This window comes from Tyto alba, unplaced genomic scaffold (assembly GCF_018691265.1).
Source record: "Tyto alba isolate M040663 unplaced genomic scaffold, T.alba_DEE_v4.0 Super-Scaffold_7, whole genome shotgun sequence".
Classification (NCBI taxonomy): domain Eukaryota; kingdom Metazoa; phylum Chordata; class Aves; order Strigiformes; family Tytonidae; genus Tyto; species Tyto alba.
Window position 1 is genome coordinate 29,428,623 of NW_024881328.1, and position 18,633 is coordinate 29,447,255.

Here is an 18,633-nt window from a genome sequence, read left to right on the forward strand (position 1 = left end):
TGCTAGCCCAGCGAGAAAAGGTATGGGGTAACGGGATGTGAACCTTGGTCGAGCTACACTCGGCTCCAGTAAATTAGCCAGCCTAGTAAGAAAAACATGCCAGAGGTAGATGGATTTATGTTTCAGTCTGGTGTATCTGAAAGCCTTCCCCCATTATGAAAGTCCCTCTTAAGATTCCCTAAGGGAGGTTAGTAGAGAGGGGAGATGTTTTTAATAGACAATAATATGATAATCCACATGGAAAAAACCCTCGTGCAATATTTCTACAGTCAGAGATAAACAGTGCAGCTGCCAATTTGTATGTAGCCAAGCAAACCCTGAGATAACCATGGAGGGGAGTGGGTGGGAGACCCTGGAAGATAAATCTGAAGGCTGGATGGCTGTGTGTTTTTCATCTTCCCGTAAAAACCAATCAAGTAAGAAAGTAACAGATTTGAGTGACCCAAGTACTGAGCCGTTCAGATGATGTTTATGCAGCTCAGAGCAAAGCTCACTCTTGAAGCCTTCCAAATAGTTTCCTTAAAAGCTAGTATTTTTAGTAATGACTTGGGAGATGTAGCAAGGTGAGGAGGGGGACCAAAACAAATTGCTGCCAAGCAGGCACGCGGCTGCGCACACACACCCGTGCAAGCGTTGAATGTAATGCATTTTGCCCGTTGTGCTGTTAACTCGTCTCTTACTGGGAACAAAAGCTTTTTTAGCCTAGGAATCAGACAGTTGTCAGGAGCATCACTGAAAACGACTGATACAAGCTCAGTGGGGGGCTCTGACCCAGGTTAGGATGCTGCATTTTGTTTTCTTAACTTTCCTGCCGCAGAAAAATCGGGGTGTGTGGTGTCTGGAGTGGCAGGCAGGCACACTGGTCCCATGGGGCTCTGTGGAGGTGCTTCCCATCTCCCTGCCCTGCTCCTTCTCCCCTCCAGCCCCCTTCCCAGTATTTACTCTGGGCTTGGTACCTCGTGCTTGGCTTAGAAGGTTAAAATGAGAAAGCAACTCCCTTTGCTGGGCTGGAGAAGGCAGCGCTCCCCATCCCAGCAGCGTGCTGCTCCAGGCAGGCAGGTGGGTTGGTTTCTTAGCAGAAACCTCCAGTGCCACTGGGCTCCGGGACATGGTGGCCTTGTGTCGCAGATAGCCTGAGAGGAGAGAGCATCCTTCATGGGGTTTAGGAAGCTGTCAGGTTCAGATAAGGCTGGGATCCTATCCTGTGGGACCCCCAGTTGTATTAATAAGGAAAAATTAATTTTTAAGCACTGGGATTGCTGCCAAATTATATGACCTCTGACAGACCAGCTGTGCTAGGAAAATAAATTGTCTATATCTGAGACCCGTGATCCTATCTGAAATCGAAATAGAAAAAGGCGGCATTTAGCCGCGATGGTGGGGGCAGATTGCAGCAGCCTGAGAGCAAACTGGAAGCTGCTAAACTTGCTCTCCATTGTGCGGTGAAGTCACCGCCACCGCGTCCCCATGGGGTCTCGGGAATACAGTTGTCTAATCCGGGAAGTGTGGAGAGCTGATGTGCCTGCGCACACCCAAGCTGGGGCCGACGGTGTCGGCACGGAGGTGGGGGCAGAAGCGGGGTGTGAACATTTCCAGCTCTACCCTCGCTCTCTAACAGCCCTTTGACACATTTCTAATTATAATACACACACAGACAAAGAGGTAGCTGGGCTATTTTCGAAATCCCTGTCTACACCCTGGTGGAAACCGCAATACTAGCAACAACATAAATCAGGGCTGTTGCTAGCAGTGTTGCACACGGCTTAGCGCTACAGTAGCATGGTTTTAATCATACTCAGAATCAAAGGGTCAGCCTTCTCCCTGCCTGAGCCAAATCGCAATCTCAGAAGGCCAGATCCTGAGCCAGGCTTAATGCCTGCGCAGTGAACAGACCCAGGCGCAGACACGGAGGAGAGGTTTGTCAGCACGAGGTCGGCAGGCACAGGGCCAAACACTCGAAATCACAACTCAGATCTGTAACCCTTTCTATGTGCAAGCGGTGCCTGGGATCGCGTGGGGGAGGACAGCTAGGGTGTAACGCTGGGGGGCCAGGGCTGAGGCAGCCTCTTCCCAAACAGGTTTGGGAAAGGGGTACAAGCGGTGAGTCGACATGCGGTGTATTACTTGCAGGGATGGATGGCTGCAGAGACTTTCTGTCTGAATGCTTCTCCCCCTCTCTTCATACTTGATGAGTCAAAGAAAATGGGCTCCAGAGATGAAATGCTGGGCTCTGGGTCTTTGAAACCTGTCCTAATTTTTCCCTGTGCATTTGAGACAAAGGCAAGACATCTGCCCCAGCTGTTCTGGCGGGTCACCCCTCGCTGTGAAGTGCTGTCTGTGTGGGGCTTGAACGCCTGCCTTTCTCTACATGCCTCCTAGGAAGATGGTGAAGCCAAAAGGACACCGTCCTTTCACTCTGCTTATGTTTTGTTGAAAGGCTCCTTTGGACGCTGTTTTTTAGGGGATAGCTGTGGGAAGAAGAAGGAGGAAAGCCTTAACCGCTTGTGCATGTTGACACACACACAGTTACTGTCTCCCTGGTTCCTTCTCTCCCTTCACAAGCACACAAATCTCTACCTTTTCTCTTGTGCACAGAGCCCCTCCGGTCCCCCCACCTTGCTGCCTGCCACACACACCTTCCTGCGTCCTTCCCTTCCCCGTCCTCTCCCTCACACACCCAGAGCCCCTTGGCAACTTTCTCCCCCATGCACATCCCCAGGCTTGCTCCTGCTTTCCTCTCTTGTCTGTTTGACCTCTGAATATGTGCTCAGCAGGAAACAATGTGTTTAAGACACTCGCCAGAATGTGTAATAACTTCGGCGCTAGTAGTGAGACTCAGCAGTAGCTGCCTTTGAGCGAGCCGTTGTAAAAGCTGAAGCCGCTGCTGCTCGGCTGTGTGCTCGGAGGGAGCTGTGGTGAGGCTTCCGCCTGCACGGCTCGGGAGGTGCTGCTTCCCTTCCCATCCCATCCCATCCCATCCCGCCCCGTCCGTGGGGCTGCCTGCTGCCAAAGCGCTGGGTTTTGCTCCGTGGCTCCAACAGGGCCCCTGGGAGGAAGGGCTGAGCCAGGGGTGTTGCGGGATTCGGAGAGGCTCTGCCAGAGGCAGGAGTGAACTGCCATTGCCCAGTGGGGAAAGCCAGGATTCAGTTTCAGAACGGACCCTGACAGATGGCCTTGAAAGGTGTGAGGAAGCTGGGAGGGTGGGTGGGTGTGTGGGGTGGGGGATATGAGAGATGAGATAGGCTTTTTTGTCTTCTTGGAATTGTCACAGTAACAATACTAATTAGTATTTCAGAGGCACTGAACACCTTTCATGAAGCCTGAAGCTCTTTAGAGAGGAATCCTAGGTGAATCCTCTCTTTTTTTTTCAATGTGTGGCCCTCAAACCACCCTGTTATTGATAGCATTCACAGGGGTGGCTCAGCAAATTGTTTCATCCTCACATTATTTCCTAGTGTAGCCTATAGGTAAGGTGTCAGGCTACCATGCAGGAAGCCTCTCCTTTATTTCTGCCTCTGCTCTGAGCCTTCAGGCTGCCCTGAGTCTCTGTTTCCCTGCCTGCGGTACCAGCAAGATTTCCTCAGAAACTGCCCAGTCTGCAGCTTGAAGGTCTCCTGAAGCTGCCACCTGTTCCTGGGAGATGGCAGTGTGTTTCCATGAGACTTCAAACCTTTGGGAACCTAACAGAGGCAGGATAAACAGGCATGATTCCTGCAAGTTCAATATGCAATTATCCCCCTCCCTTGCATATGCACTCACTCACTCTCCCAAATGATTACCGGAGTAGCCAGGAGTTGTAATTCCAGACCCACCGATTACATTCGCAGACAAGATGGGAGAAATGTGTGCACACATATCTATATAAAGGCTAACACTATTAAGCGGGTTGCCCAGTTGGAATTGCATTTGTCTGTGATATAAGATGACAAATTAACAGTTAGCGGAGATGGTACCATGTAAAACCAGGATATAAAAGCTTGTCAAAGATACAAGGTTTTGAGCAGGGTGGGCAGAACCACCAAAACCCCAAAGCGGCAACATCTAAAAGTCCAGGTTGCCACTGACTCAAGTGGTACAAAGCGATGCCAGCCCCTGGAAGGCAGCTATCCAGAACCACGGTGGTGGAAATAAGCTGAACTCCAGTGATTTCAAAGCAAATTAGCTGGATTTGCATGCAGGATTTGACCCTCTCATTTTCCACAGTGAAGCTTGAGTAGGTCTCTATTTCAGGCTTGCACTTAATTCTTCTGTGGATTAACATGGCAAAGAAAGCACAGGTATCAGAAATCTCCAAATCTCCTTAACCCTCTTCCTCCCTCCAACACTCCCTTCTTATTTAAAAATAATTTAAAATGATCTCTTTTTGCAAAGGCTCACAGCTAAAATGTTCCATTTGCTGAGCTTTCCGGCGTTCCCCTCTCACTGCTGTCCAGCGCTATAAAGTGAATATATTGCATCCCTCCCAGTTGCCTTAGGAAGTGGTCAAACAGCTGCATTCCTCAACTGATGGATTGGCGCGTTCCTTTCTTGCTTGAGCCCAGACAGCGTTTTTATGAGCCTGTCTCGTGACAGGCTTGAGACACTTTGAATCAAAATCGTAGTTCAGATCACAAAAGCAGTCTTTACATTCTGCTTTGCTGTGCCTCTATTTTTAATTGAAATTTTACTTAAACTGGTACAGGCACTTGATGAAATGTTCAGGGGACTTTCCCTGGTTGTGTGAAATCCCAAGACATGGATGTGGGTACTGCTCTGGGATGATGTGCGTTTAAGTGCTTTGTATTGTTTGGGTGTGTTTGTCCATTAATTTGTTCAGGAAACCTTTGAAGCTTTATCTTGCAATCCAAAGCAAACACACTTCTGCTAAAATGATCTATGCTACTGGGGATAAAACACATAATCTTTTTGGCTTCCTTTGCACTGTGTCTCTCTCCTTGGCCAATGGCTAAGCTGTATCATTTAAATCCAAGAGTTCGCATTTGTGTGCCTGCCTGCTGCGAAAGTTGTGCTGTATGGTGTGGGGTAAGAGCCCTTGTCACGTTAGCCATGCTTAGACTCCCCAGAGCTGGGGGAATGAGGTAGCATGAATATTAATGATAATGAATCTTTGGCAGAGGAGATCTGTTTGTCCCCTCCATACCAGGATTCAGCAAAGTGCTTAGACGCACATGGACCTTGCTTCTTGAAGAGCTGTTTGACTCTAACGGGACTGAAATTCAGGGTCTGCTGCACAAGGCCTTACATCAAGTTCAGCAGCTCTGAGAGCAGTAGGCTCTGTGTGCTAGGACCCATATTTTGCTGCACTGTCAGAGGGTGGGCAGGGCAAATCTCTGCTCAGAGCTGAATTCCAGGATGTAGAAATCTTCTGCAGTGGTTGGACGTGAGGGTGTGGAGCTGGGCTGTGTGGGCCTCATGAGAGGAGGAGAAATAAGTGACAAGACTAGGCATTGCATCCCTCTGCTGTGGAACTCCCAGGATCTCTCTTGCTCCCTTGCGGGCCTTGAAGGCTGTTCTTTCTGAGCAGCACAAACAGCAATGCTGCTGCTTGCTTCTAAGGCAACAAGAACGCCTTGAATGTTGTGCGCAGCCCTGAATTACATCCCCAAAGTAAACTGAACCCACTAGATCAAAGCACGTGATAGTTTTCTGCTGGATGCTACAAGCTCTGAGAGGCTGTAGTGTGTGTGTTTGTTGTGAAACTGGCCTCTCTGGTGATGATTATTTTTGTTACAGGCAGAGTTGGCTTTAGTTTCTGTGTTGAAGGTCCAACAATAACAGTGAGCCCTGCTCTCCTGGGGTGAGGGAAATCCAGAGGGGTTTAATCGGCAGGAAATTCAAGTAGGAGAACGTTCTGCTTCTGGCCTAAGGTTTCAGTGTGTGCTGATGAGCTGCAGAGCTGAAAAACCCCAAGCGTGGGTGGAGGTTCCTGGGGTCTGGCTGTTATTTTTGGGTCCCCTGAGTGATGATTGCTAGTTGAAGCCTGGGGGAGGCAGGGGGAAACTTCATCAGCCTGGATGTCTTCAGCAGGTCCGAGCAGGGAAAGAGGGGTCTGCCCCTCACAAAGGGTGAAGAGCTCAGCTGCTGATACCCATCTCCGTGGGAAACTTTGGAGTTGCCCACTGTATGATGTGGCATTTGCAGGAGTCTTCCCTTGTGAGCTTCTTCAGGTCTTTCTTTCCCATCCCTATGGCTTGGTGGTTGTCCTCTGCTGTAGTTCTCCTGCAAGGAGAGGGTTGCTGTGATAATGTAAGTCGTGTGGTGAACCTTAACAAAGAGGGGGATCTAGGGATTTCCTATCCTGAACACAGCCTGCTCTGACACTGCCTGGGGGTGCCGACCTTTGTAGCCTCCGCTGAGGAGCCCGGCTGCTCTCCTGTGGCCTCACTGTCGGCACAGAGCTCCACTGGCCCCTGCACCATGTGGTCTGGCAGGAGCTCTAGCAGTTTGCTTTCAATGTCTGCATTTTGCTTACTGAGCAACGGGATGTCCCACACACCTGGCAGACTTGGCTTATACTTCAGAATTTAATTTTAATTTTATTAAGTGAATTCAGGGGTGGCAAAAGCTGCCAGAGCCCATTAGCTGTGGAGCATGTCTTGCTTCCAAAGCATACAGCCTGGGCAATAGCCATGCCACTCACCTTTTTTCTTTTTTGCTTTATTTTTGTGTGGATTCAATGCATCAGTTTGAAAAGACATATTTATGCAGAAGCTCAACCCTCTACTGTGTAGGAAACAGGCCCGATTTGATGCAGAAAGCTAGTGGTTGCCGTGTCTGCTGCCGCAAACCCTTTGCCCGTCAGTGGGCGCAGTGATGGATTTTTTTTGTTGCAAGTGTTTATCTGCTAAATATCAGTGAATCAAAAGAGAAAAAACCCAACAGAACAATTTCAAATGTATTATTTTGTCTCTTCAGATAACTCTAAGAAGCCCTGTTTTCCCTGGTATGCTATTGCCCACCATGTGGCCTGGTGCCATGCATGGACAAGGCAGCACTGTACTGAAGTAGCCCCCCTCATTTTGCTGGACCTTCTTGGGGAGGCATGAACAAGAGGGCAAAATCTGTTCCTCTGAGACACACAGAGAAGCTTTTCTGCAGGTGGAAGACTTTCCCAGCTGCAGAAGGATGGTGAAATTTTCCTAGTGCTATCTGAACACCTGAGGGATGTGGCTGGTGCTCCTGCCTGCTCAGTGGTTTCACCTGCTTCTCCCCTTTTGCTACAGAGAGCTGGGCTCCGGCCCCTCTTTCTCAGACTGTCCTCACCAGCACCAGCTGTTTAACTTGGGCACCAAGCTGATCTGAAATTAGGATCAAGCCCAGGGACTTCCTTAGCTTGGTCTTGCTGACCTGTGGTGGTCTCACAGGGCAAAGGAAAAGTTTTAAGATCAGGGTAAACCTGAGTTTCTGCTGCTGATTTCCATTTGTCAGGGAAGAGCCGGAGCAAGCGGGAGCCTGACACCCCTGTTCACATTGCAGTTCCCCTCCAACTGGTTGAGTTGCAACGGCTCCCAGAGTATTCATAGTATCCAGTGCGAGTAAGGGGCTAGCAGCTTCTGAGTGGTGGGTGATGTTGGTGGTATCAGCCTAGCGGGTAGCATGTGTGTGAAAGCTGGAGAGACGGGGACGGGATGATGAGGTGTGGAAGGATTGACTGTATTTTCATTGCTTCGAGACTTTGCCCTTTCCAAGAAAAATAATCTGCAGCTTGAATATTTCTCTTTGCTGGAGGGGGTGGACATGTGTGCAAACGAGGTGTGGATTTTTATGAGAAGGTGTGAAAGTGCGTACATGAGTGAAGTGTGAATTACACGTCTATTTGTACATTGATGTCAACAAGTCCATGAATTTCTTCCTTCCACGTGAATGTCTCTCTTTCTCTCTCTCCCCCCAAACCCACATAGACACGTGTGTGGGCAAATATGTCTTGCTGAGAGAAGAGATTTGTGCAAGAACGTAGGTTTGTAAATGTTTTGTGTGTTGAGCAAGCTCTCTCCTGTGGAACAAAACCAGATGTTTTTTGGTATTCTCAGCTCTTCCGTGGCAGTGTTGCGATTTTTCCCCTCGTATTTTTCAGGATACTTACAGGATTATTTTAAGAAAAAAGGCAAGGCTGCAGAGCTGCCTTTGGGTGTGTGAGAAGAAAGTTATTTTGAAGAATGAATGTGTTAGAGGGCATGAAAAACATGGGGGAAACTGAGACAATTCTTTTTTATGGCAAAAGAAGCCTCGCTCCCCCGCGAAGGGCCCTCCTGCTGCCCTTGTTCCTGCACAGGGAACATGCGTTTTCTGCAGGCAGCGTACAGGCAGTGTGCAGGCAGCAGGTTGTTTATTCAAAGTGCTTTTTTCCCAGGAAGCATTACCGCCGAGGGGTCCTGCCTCACTCCCGCTGCTCACGTTGGCTCTGGCAAGAGGGCAGTTTGAAGGCGGGCTGGGATGTCCCCACCGAGAGTGGGCAGACTCGTGACAGCCTGTCAGGGGACACTCCTGAGGCCTGACGGACCCCATGGCAGAGGGACAGAGCCAGACCTGCAGCGTGGGGTTGAGCCCACGCGAGTCTGCGCTGCTTTGCTTCTCCCGGGCAGTCCCAGGGCTTTGCAGTGGGTGCTGCTGCAGGAGGGACAGGAACAGCCCTCGGGGCCGGGGCAGCGGGGAGCCCCACAGAGTCCCTCTGCCCACCGAGCCGATGGGGTGTGGGATGTGTTGTTACTCTCCTACACTGAGGGTGATGCTCCTCCTGTGCCTCTGCTCCCCCGGGAGCATGGGATGTGCCTCAGGCCCCATCGCAGGGTGTACGCATGTGGGTCCCAGGAATGTCCATGCACATCCTCCTATGGGACTGGAACCCACCAGGGCTGTGGGGAGGCTGTTGGGACAGCCTCGCAGTGGGGACAACCCACAAGGGTTTGGGTGCCATGTGGTAGTCCTTTGCTTATCATCAGAGAGGGGAAAGCCTTTCTGCAACACCGGGACTGGGGTCACCCTGTGTGTCTGCCAGCCTGCCCTGTGGAGGGGCTTGGGGTTTTGCTGGGTTTTGCCCATTTTGCGGGTTTTTTTTCCCGTTTCGCTGGGTGCGAAGAGGCAATGCTGTCTTCTGGGGACAGCTGTGGCAGCCTGTGGGGCCATGGTGGTGGAGGGGCAGCAAGAGGCACGCAGTATGGGCTTTGTGAAGAAAGGGACTTTGTTGGGATTTGTAGTGAGTTATCAATTGACCCTGTGATGCAGATTTTCCTCCCAGTAAGTAATGCAGTAATAAATTTGATTTGCAGTGTTCATGAGATTAAATGTGTTTTTTGAAGATGAAATCACCCTCTAGGGCCTGTTCTAACCCAAAGCTGAGAGTGCTTCCTCCGCTCACCATGAAGCTGTTGCCAGTCATTTGTGGGCTAGCCCCACAAAACCGCCACTGCTGCTTATCTGAGTCTGCAATAGCGATGGCTGGGTTAGCCTGAAAGGTTACGGGGAGGTGGGAGACCAATCTGCCAAAATGGGGTCATGGGGGCAGGTAGGTTTGGGGAAGGGAGAGAGCACAGCAAGTGGAGAAGGGCAATCGTGGGGCTGCAGGCCAGGGCCAGGAGGGCTGGACACTGTCCTCAGTTCTGCCATTGGCCACACAGGTGGGCCTGGGCACCATGACTCAGTTTTCTTCCTCGGGAACCTCAAAGCCCCCTGCACTCATGCAGCTGCATTGAATTTGTAGCATCCAAATTTTGGTGTCTCCCGAGGCAGCTGTGGGAGACTGCCACAGAGCAGCTTGCAAAGGAGGCAAAAGAAGGGATAAAACGAGGCAGCTCCAGATGATCTGATATCAATCTGTCTCTTACTTTATGGTTCTGTAATTGCCTTGGCAAGAGCATTTATTTCTCTTTTCTGGTCTGTGTGAAATGTGGTATTTAAGTGTGGCAGGAGGTAGAGGGAAAAAGGAGTATGTTTGCTGTGTAGAATAATTGCCCTCACACGGAGATTAATATGAAATATTAGAGTACCAAACGGATGTCAACAGCCTGGAGAATGGCCTTTATCAGACCACCTCTAGCAGTGGTCCGGAGGGGCTGGCTGTGCGCAACCAGTGCCCAGGGCCCATTTCAATGCCTTGTTCCCTTCTGTGTCTCTGCAGCTCAGCCGTGTGGGGGCCGCCTGAACTCCAAGGATGCCGGGTACATCACCTCCCCGGGGTACCCCAATGACTACCCCTCCCACCAGAACTGCGAGTGGGTCATCTACGCCCCTGAATCCAACCAGAAGATTATCCTCAACTTCAACCCTCACTTTGAAATCGAAAAGCATGACTGCAAGTAAGAGCCTTCCTCTTCCTCTCTAGTACATTGTCACCTCCTCTTCCTGCTTTTGCTTAGCTGTACGGGCCTCATGCTTCCTTGTGTGTGAAAACAAGCTTCGTCCTGAGCCCCCATAGCGCTGTATCTCGTTGCCTTTCAGGGGCAAGTGTGCCTCTACTGACTGGGTGGTTATAAGATGCTACTTTGGACACATAGGATGAGCCTACTCTGCATTGAACTGGTGGTTCTTAACTCAGCCTGGTATCACCTGAAAACAAAAGCTAACTGGCTTTCAACCTAAATTTGGCTTTGTTTAAAAGGCAGCTTGTTTTTCTCAGTGTTGAAGTGGCCTCACTGTCCTTTTAAACTGTGCTGGGAGAGCAGAGCAATTTCCTGGCATATAGCTGGGCAGAGGCATGGCATAGAGAGCCCTAGGGCTGGAGACTCAGGCTCAGGCCATGTGAGGCTGGGGCCTGGGGAGTCTGAGCTGTTTGGGCTCAATCTGACTTTCCACAGTGCTTATTCTGCTGTGTTTGGTAAACTGGGGTTTGATTTTATTTGCTTTTTTGTCTCTTTTCTTTTAAGAAGGGACTTGGAAACGAGATGTCCAGGAAAAACAATTAACAACTAGTAAAGAATAATTAATGGCATCAAAGGGCACCATAAAAGGCTGAGTTAATAACATGGTCTCAGCAGACATATAAACCTGTGTGTTTAATCTGGAATCCACAGCCAGCTACAGGGGTGCCTGAACTGTGAAAGAGCTTGGGATCTCCTAAAATGGGCCTGACACAGCAGCCTTGCCAGACATGCTGGTCCTGTTGATTAAAAGGGGGTTATATATGGAGAGGGGAACTCTGTTTGCAAAAAGGACAGAGGGACAGGGGAAGCATTTATGGGGCTGGAGAATCAGTCCTGTGGAGAACAAAGAATTCAGCATGGGTTTGATGATGTACTGAAGGTTATGAAGTGTAGAGCTGGATTCTCAGCTACCATAAATCAGTGTAGCTCCTCTAACTCTAATGAAGGTGTGCTGATTGATGTAATTGGGGACCCCATCACCCCCTACAGATAAAGCCTAGGCTAATAAGGCTTTGAGCACCATGGGCTCTGCCTGAAGTCACTGTTTGTGCAAGGCATTTAGCACTTTGCAGGATCAGGCATGTATTTAGAGAGGGGAGAGGATAAAGGGCTTAATGTAGGCATAGATGAACACAACAAGGCCTCGGCAGTATGTGCGAGAATGATGGTTGCTATCATATTTTATTATTGCTTGCACAGGCTGAACTGTATAGCCTTCTCCTAGCTAATGCAGTTGCCAATGCAGTTGCCCCAAATTCACAGTAATAAAAGCTTTATAGGCCTGTATTTGTAGTCTACAAAGTATGTGATATGTATCAGGCAGGGCAATGTTGTGTGCAGGGCAGGTGTTGAGCTGGGCAGGAGGAACTCCAGCTTCTGCCTCTCCAAGGTCTCAGGCAAGCAAAGCCAGGCTGGTCAGAGAGCCAAGAACCCCCACGGGCACCTGGCTTTTCCTCCACATGTAGGAAGTTGTCAATTTTAGCTCTGAGGACCTTGGGCAACTTTTGCCATGTTTTGCTGCCTGTGAGAGAGCAGGGTCTGGTCCCAAGCTGTAGGTGTTGTGCGCTGGAGGGGCTGCCTGGATGCTGGAGATGTCCCTTTGCTGCTTTCTGTTCTACTGTTGAGGATCTGAGTGGCTGCTACGTGGTCTCGCCCTTTCTGTGTGTACTTCCATGAGGGAGCCTTCAGTTAAAGCAGAAAGATTTGAGTTGGAGGGTTTTGGTCCCCCTATGTGGGACATGAGTGGTGGAGGGTTTCTCTGGGTCTCTGATTCAGTTCAGCTCCTGCAGCAACATTGTTCTCTGGAAACGAACATCAAACCTCTCCTGAAAGTGAAGTTTGCCTGCACCTCTATCCCCTCAGCTGCCACTTGTGTGCAGGTGAAACAGGGTTCATACAAAGCACACTTGGGCTTCTGCTGGCCACAGGTGTGAGCTGGGAGCCAAGCTGACTTTGGGTGCCTGCTCCCCAGAGCCAGCACTGCAAAGGAATGGGTTTGAAAGAACTTCATGGACAGTGCTTGATAGAAAGCATAACAAAACAAATGAAAACAGTGCATGATAAACTACCTGAAAGAAATTGATAGGAGGGAGGTTTTAAATTTTTTTTGAAGTGACCTACCAGAAGGAGACAAGTATTAACATTGTGTAATGCTTGAGCATTAAGCAGTACTAATAGGTGACCATCTGGTAATAAATCTCATCCAAGTCAGAGGCTATTTTATGAAGAAGCAAAGGCCTCATTGCAGCTGCAGGTGGGAACCTTAACAGGAACAGGAGTTCAGCATCAAAGAAGCGGTCTCAGAGCAGAGCCCTTCTTTTGACATGTGATCATTAATATAGAGCACGTTCACACAAGGGTGACAGGCTGATGAACCCCATCGTGGCACTCTGTCTCAGGGCAGAGAAGGTTCCTCCTACTCTGGTGTTGCTACCTGGCAGCTATTGGAGTGGGAGCCGGTCTGGTCTGTGCTTCCAGCTGCCAGAGGTAAACACCGTAACCCCTGCCTCTGTTGCTTCTTCCTTCCACACTTCATTTTACCTTATTAGGCTAAAGTTTCTCCCTCATAAAACATAACATTTACATTCCTCAAACCCACTCTAAGGCCTACAAAAATATCTGCAAAAGTCTTTTTAGTTTCACTGTGTCCTTTCTGGCCTTCCTTGTATCTGCTTTAGATTTCCCTTTGGGACGGGAGGCATTTCCTCCTGTGTTTTGTACAGTGCCTGGCACCCTGGGGACATTTGTGGAAAGGTCAGTGATTTCCCCTCGCCAGGCAGCTGGCCGGAAAGGGTCTGTGTACCTGGTGCTGCCCGGACGCCAGAGCTGCTTGCTGAGAGCAGCCTGGGCAGCCGCCGGCCCTCCCTGCCTGGAGGGCGGGAGCATCAGCCAGGGACGGGTGCCCAGAGGTGGCAGCCAGGGGCAGCTGCTCCATGCTGGTTGTTGCTATTGTTTTTCTGGAGGCACATCTGGGCTTTTATTCTTTAGCTGTGTCCAGCTGCTTTAAGTAGTAACTGCACCTCCACCACCAACAACATGAAAGGAGTGATTTAGTGTAATTGAAGCCCCAGAACATATATCCCCCCCTCTCCCACCCTCCCTCCCTTATCCATCCTCCGAGGAAGCACTTTACTTTGGGAAGGCATTTCAGGTTACATGAATTGGCCTCCTCCTGCTGTTGTGGCTCTGGTGTGCCAGCTGGAGGGTGGGCACGCTGTGACAGGGAGTTTGGGACCCAGGCCGTTGCTCACGCTGTCCTGCAGCTGTGGGGCCACACTAGAAATGGCAGAGCCAAAAGGGAAGTTTGATGCTCTGATAAAAGACCTGCCAAACTATTTGGAAATAATTGTAATAGCCTGTCTGCTCGCCATTTCTTCCTCTCTGTGCTGAGAGTGCAGCTGTTGCTCAGGCACTGCGGCCCCACGCCATTGGTATCTGCTCTCTGAACAGGGAAGTGGCATCCAGTGGAAAAGAGCACATTGCTGCTGCAGTGGTGAAATGTTTCCACTCCCCTCATGGCATGGCAGGAGCTGGACAGCCTTGTGCATGCCAGGGTTTATTTGTGATCCTAGGAGCTACACGAACCATTTGCAATAGGTGTGCAACAGGGATGGCTGTCCCCAAGTTTGTTCAGTCACGTAGCCGAGCTGCCCGCTCCTTCCTAATTGCCGTTTTGCTGTTTTATTTGCATTGCTTGCTTGGAAAATCCAAGTCAGAAACCTCAGCTCTGAGTGAATCACTGCATTTGTAACCAATCACTTTTTCCATTTGTGCCTCCCTCCTACTGCTGGTCTTCCCTTTGGACCATTAAAAGCTCCCTCCTGAGACTGGCTACAGACTCTGCCATCCCCAGCCACTCTTGGCTGACTCTGCCAGAGGATTGGGCTGGGCAGAGCCGTCGTTGAGTGCCGGGACACTGCGGTACACTCACGGCACTGGCACGCTCCCTCTAGAATGCAGAGGACAGGCTTGTGCTCCATCTGCAAGCAGAAGACCTTTCAGCTGAGTCATAATATCTGCACCAGAGGAATGTTGTTTTTTAAAAAAGCGTAACTCATAATCAGACCATGCCAATGGGTTTTTACTGTAGCTCTTTCCAACACATGCTGCAACTGGCTTGTGATCGGTGGTATCCCTGCCTGGGCAGGATTTGGGGGACTGCTGCTGTGGCTCGCAGCCCCCTCTGGTGGCATATGCCAAATGCTGGTAAAGGTTTCTGGAGACAGGGGCCCGGGTCTCCAAAACCAGGCAGGAGCTGGCAAATTGGAGACAGCCTGAAGCTGCACAGTCAGGTTCTTCCTCCTGACTTTGGCCCCCCATGTCAAACCCTGACAGTTTCCAAAAACGGGAACTGGGACCACCCCGTAATGAGGAAATTTATGCAGTTGTCACTGTGACCTTAAGTGCCACGGTAATGTGAAGAGAGTTGAACCGAGTTCAGCATCCTGGTGTATGCTGGATATGGGCAGGCATGGCAGGAGATGCCCCTGCTCCCAGCCTGAAGGGCAGAGGTGACCAAGATTTGGCAAGGGAAGACAGCACGCTCCCAGAGCCCATCTCGTGGAGCACTGCCTGCCAAGGGACACTGGCAGTAACAGGCTGGTGTTCCCAGGCCACAGTACAAAGGGTGAGGCACGTGGGCTCAGCTAGCCAGTGAAGGCTTCCTATGGCAGCATGGCCATCTCCTGTGCTTCCAGGAAGCTGGGCACTGGAACAAAACAGCTCTGCATCCTTCCTAGAGAGCAGCAGAGACGCTGGCCCAAGTCCCTTGCTCAGGCAGCAAGGGGAGCTGCAGCCAGCCCCAGTGCCCACAGACAGGCAGGCAGCTGGTGGCTGCAGTATTCAGCATGGCTCTCTTGACCATCTCCTGCAAACAAGAGCTTAATATTGCAAGAAGCCATCTTTCCATCAGCAAAGGTTATGAGTAGATAAGGCAGCAATTATGGACAGCTAATTAGTAAATGCTTTGAAAAGTATGCATAATTATCTTGTTAGTAAACATTTTAGAAACAATACAGTTCATCTTGAGATTGGGAAGATGCTTTGAGAGGAGCAATACATTTGAAGCACTACAGAACGCCGGGGGTTGGGGGGGGCGGTTCCTCACTGGGATGCAAGGGGAAGTGACTGCATCTCCTGCAACACTGGGGAAGTTGAGCTTTAATTTTGCAGAGAGGGGAAGTCAAAGATGAGATGTTAAGGAAGGCATTTGCTTGCTCATACATTTGTGGCATGGTTAGCCAGAAGCAACATTTATAACATACAGGAAATAATTCAGTCTGGGTAACATGACGCTGCAGCTCAACTTGTCTTCAAATGAACTTCTGCTGTTTTTTAACTCCATCTAGCATCCGCTGTATGGTTAACAATTTCCATCAAGCCCTGGTCATTTTCCAAAATGAAACATCAATGAATGAGTTAGCTGTGACAGCATTAGACCAGCGCATGAGTTAACAGCTCAAGGTTCTTCACATCTCTTTTCTTTGCTGCCCATCTGCAGAGCTGTGAGAGCTCTGCTTGCTCAGCGGCTGTGCTTCCCCATGTCCCAGAGCCTCTCCTCAGAGGGAGAGACCAAGTCCAGGCTCTGCAGGAGGTGATGGCCCCAAAGGCACTCTCGTGGGGTCTTCTATGTCCCACCAGCTCACCGTCATCCGGTGCGTAGGAGTCAGATCTGGTTTTGCACCTTGTTTCCTGTTGGCGTAATGACAAATTGAGGGCCAGATGGTGACACTGGGAACAATAGCATTAGAGATAGAGACCTCTCTCCCACCTTCCTGCTAGCGAGGAGGAGGAGGAGGAGGAGGAGGAGGAGGAGGAGGAGGAGGAGGTGGTGGTGGTGTACTCGGTCTCTCTGGCCGGCGAGGGAAGGAACGTTCAGCACAGCAACTGAGCAAGCACAGGGCTGGCTGCGGTGACTCTTTGCTAACTGGGTTCAGGATCCAGCTAAAAGTGTCAGAAATGTGTGCCTTTTGTGAGTGTGCAGTTCAAGCCACACTCCAGCTCTAAGCCTCTTGCGTCTTTCCTGACCCCGCTTAGCGCAGATGCCATAGGACAGGAATAGAGCAACCCCACTGAAACGGCCCGGTGATAACCCTAGTGCTGAGATGCTCGTGCTCTCAGCAAAGAGCCCAAGGCCTTTGGCTGTCTTTGCAACAGTGCTCTGGCTGAGTGGTTGACACTAGATGACACTATTCACAGAGGCTCATCCCAAACAGGTGGGTCTCAGGAGCCTAAATGTCTGTGGGAATATGAGTCTCGGTCACTTTTTTTGCATCGCAGTGGGGTTACCGGTGCTTTTCCATGTCACGCCTTTGCTGTCTGGATGCTGGAGGTGGAAGGTTTAGTGAATGTAAGGAGAGTGCCAGAATGACATTAAAAAAGCTATACTTTTTTTTGCTGAGGACCAGACGCAAAACCCAATAAAGGCAGCAGGAGGTTTTACCTTGATTTCCATAGGAACTGGTTTGGGCTTTTAATGAGCAACTGTTTGCCTTAGCTTCATGCAGCCTTTTTAATGGATATCATGCCTATTGTCAGGCTGTAACAGAGGAGTGGCAGACTCGCCAGCAATATCGGGTCTGAGAGTTGTGAGATTTGGGTTCTTCCCCTTCCCTGCTATCGATTTACTGTTCCTGCTTTGGCAAATCACTTTAAATTCCCTGCCTTATAAAGGAGAGAAGGCCTGGGCATCTGCAGGCATAAAAACCAGTCTAGATAGCAACAGTGCATTGCACACTCCCCTCCAAAGGCTGCTGCGTAGCAGCATCACACAGGAGCAGGTCAGAGCACTGCAGATGATGACTGATTTGTTCCCAGCCTTTTCTGGCCGGGTGTGAATTCTGCAATTAAATATGAATGCAAAATAAAAAGAACAGACTGCAAAGAGCAGACTGAAAACAGAAGAAATTTCTGGTTGCTTTTGGCCAGAGCTCAGCACAGAGCTTATTTGAAAGAATTGGGGGAGGTTAGTTTTTAGTCTGAGACTAGTTCTCCGTTTTCTTTAAATCAAGCGGCTGCACACCACTGTTGAATGGCAATGTAATAATATGTTGCAAACCACAGTCTGGTGATCCTGGAATTCCTTATAAGTTAATAGCAGTCATGGTCCACTAATCACAGCTAGGATGTTTTAAGCAACTGTCTTTGATATATCAGTTCAAACACACCATAGAAAGCTTTCCTTATGCTGGTTTAGCTAGTAGATCATTAGAATCAGTGAGTAACCCGGGGTTTTTTTTGGTTGGTTTCCCCCCACCACCCCTCCCCCCCCGCCCTGAATCCCAAGGGATTCTTGAGATTTATGTACAGCGTTGTGGAGCAGTCACAGTCCAGTCATATGGTGGTGGTTTTAAAGCAGCACTGGGTCAGACATAGAGATATTACTGTTTAATAAATTGCTAGAAGCAGAGCCTGAAGCAGTGGGGTCTGATTGCAGAAATCCTATGCCAGAGACATAGTCCTGTTACACATGGCACAGAAACTGGCAGGGCAGCTGCTCTGTGTGTGTGCTGTGGCTGCCCCAAATGTCACTTCTTGTAGAGGTACAGAAGACATTGTGGTCGGTGTGAGGAAGGGCATGCCCCTATTTTTGAGGTGGGGTCCCCCTTTGTTGAGCGAGGCAGCACTCGCCGGCGGGAGAGCCCCTGTGCTCAGCCCCATGCCTGCCGAGGCTGTGTCGCGTGCAGGGTGTTTTCATGGGAAGCGCTCAGCGTATTAGAAACCTCCAGGGAACCCTTGGAGCTGGGGTTGTTGACGGATGCCCAACAAGGAGTAAGACCGCCGGCAGCACGAGAGTCTGAGGCATGTGCTCAGCTTCCTTCCTCTTTTGTGGGTGTTGGTGTGAGGTTTCATTTACATTGTTGTTTTGCAGTGAAAAGGGAAGGTGTAATGCCTGGCTTTCGCATGTTGTGCCTTCGGTAATGCTGATGTTTGGCTGATCATCATGGACGGGAACAAGGTCTGGAATCTCCATCAGCAGAGGGGTCTGACTCACCATTGATCTATGTTCACTGCATCTTGTTGAAGTTTTTTGACCCATTTGATTTCTTAGGTTTTCTTTTGTGAAAACCCTCTGATTTTTCTGCTGTTCAGGAGTAAACATCTCTCTGTGTCTTTAAGTATGGCAGATGGGGATTTCTTCAGATGTCCAACAACTCAATTGAAGGAGACCTCGGGAGACCTCTCCCCTTCCCTGTCCCCCTTCTCAGCCTGTCTTTTCATCTGCAATCTGGAGATGTAAGGGCTATAGTAATAGAGTGTCAGAGGAAGTAATTGATTC

The 18,633-nt window shown here is 49.9% G+C and overlaps 1 protein-coding gene across 1 annotated transcript in view; it reads left to right on the forward strand.

Annotated features, from left to right (window-relative positions):
* Window positions 1-18,633, forward strand: part of NRP2 (neuropilin 2) — a 90,627-nt gene that overhangs the window by 2,316 nt on the left and 69,678 nt on the right. Inside the window, 1 exon segment of the mRNA XM_042784050.1 lies at window positions 10,115-10,292. Within this exon segment, the coding sequence (XP_042639984.1) occupies window positions 10,115-10,292 (178 nt within the window).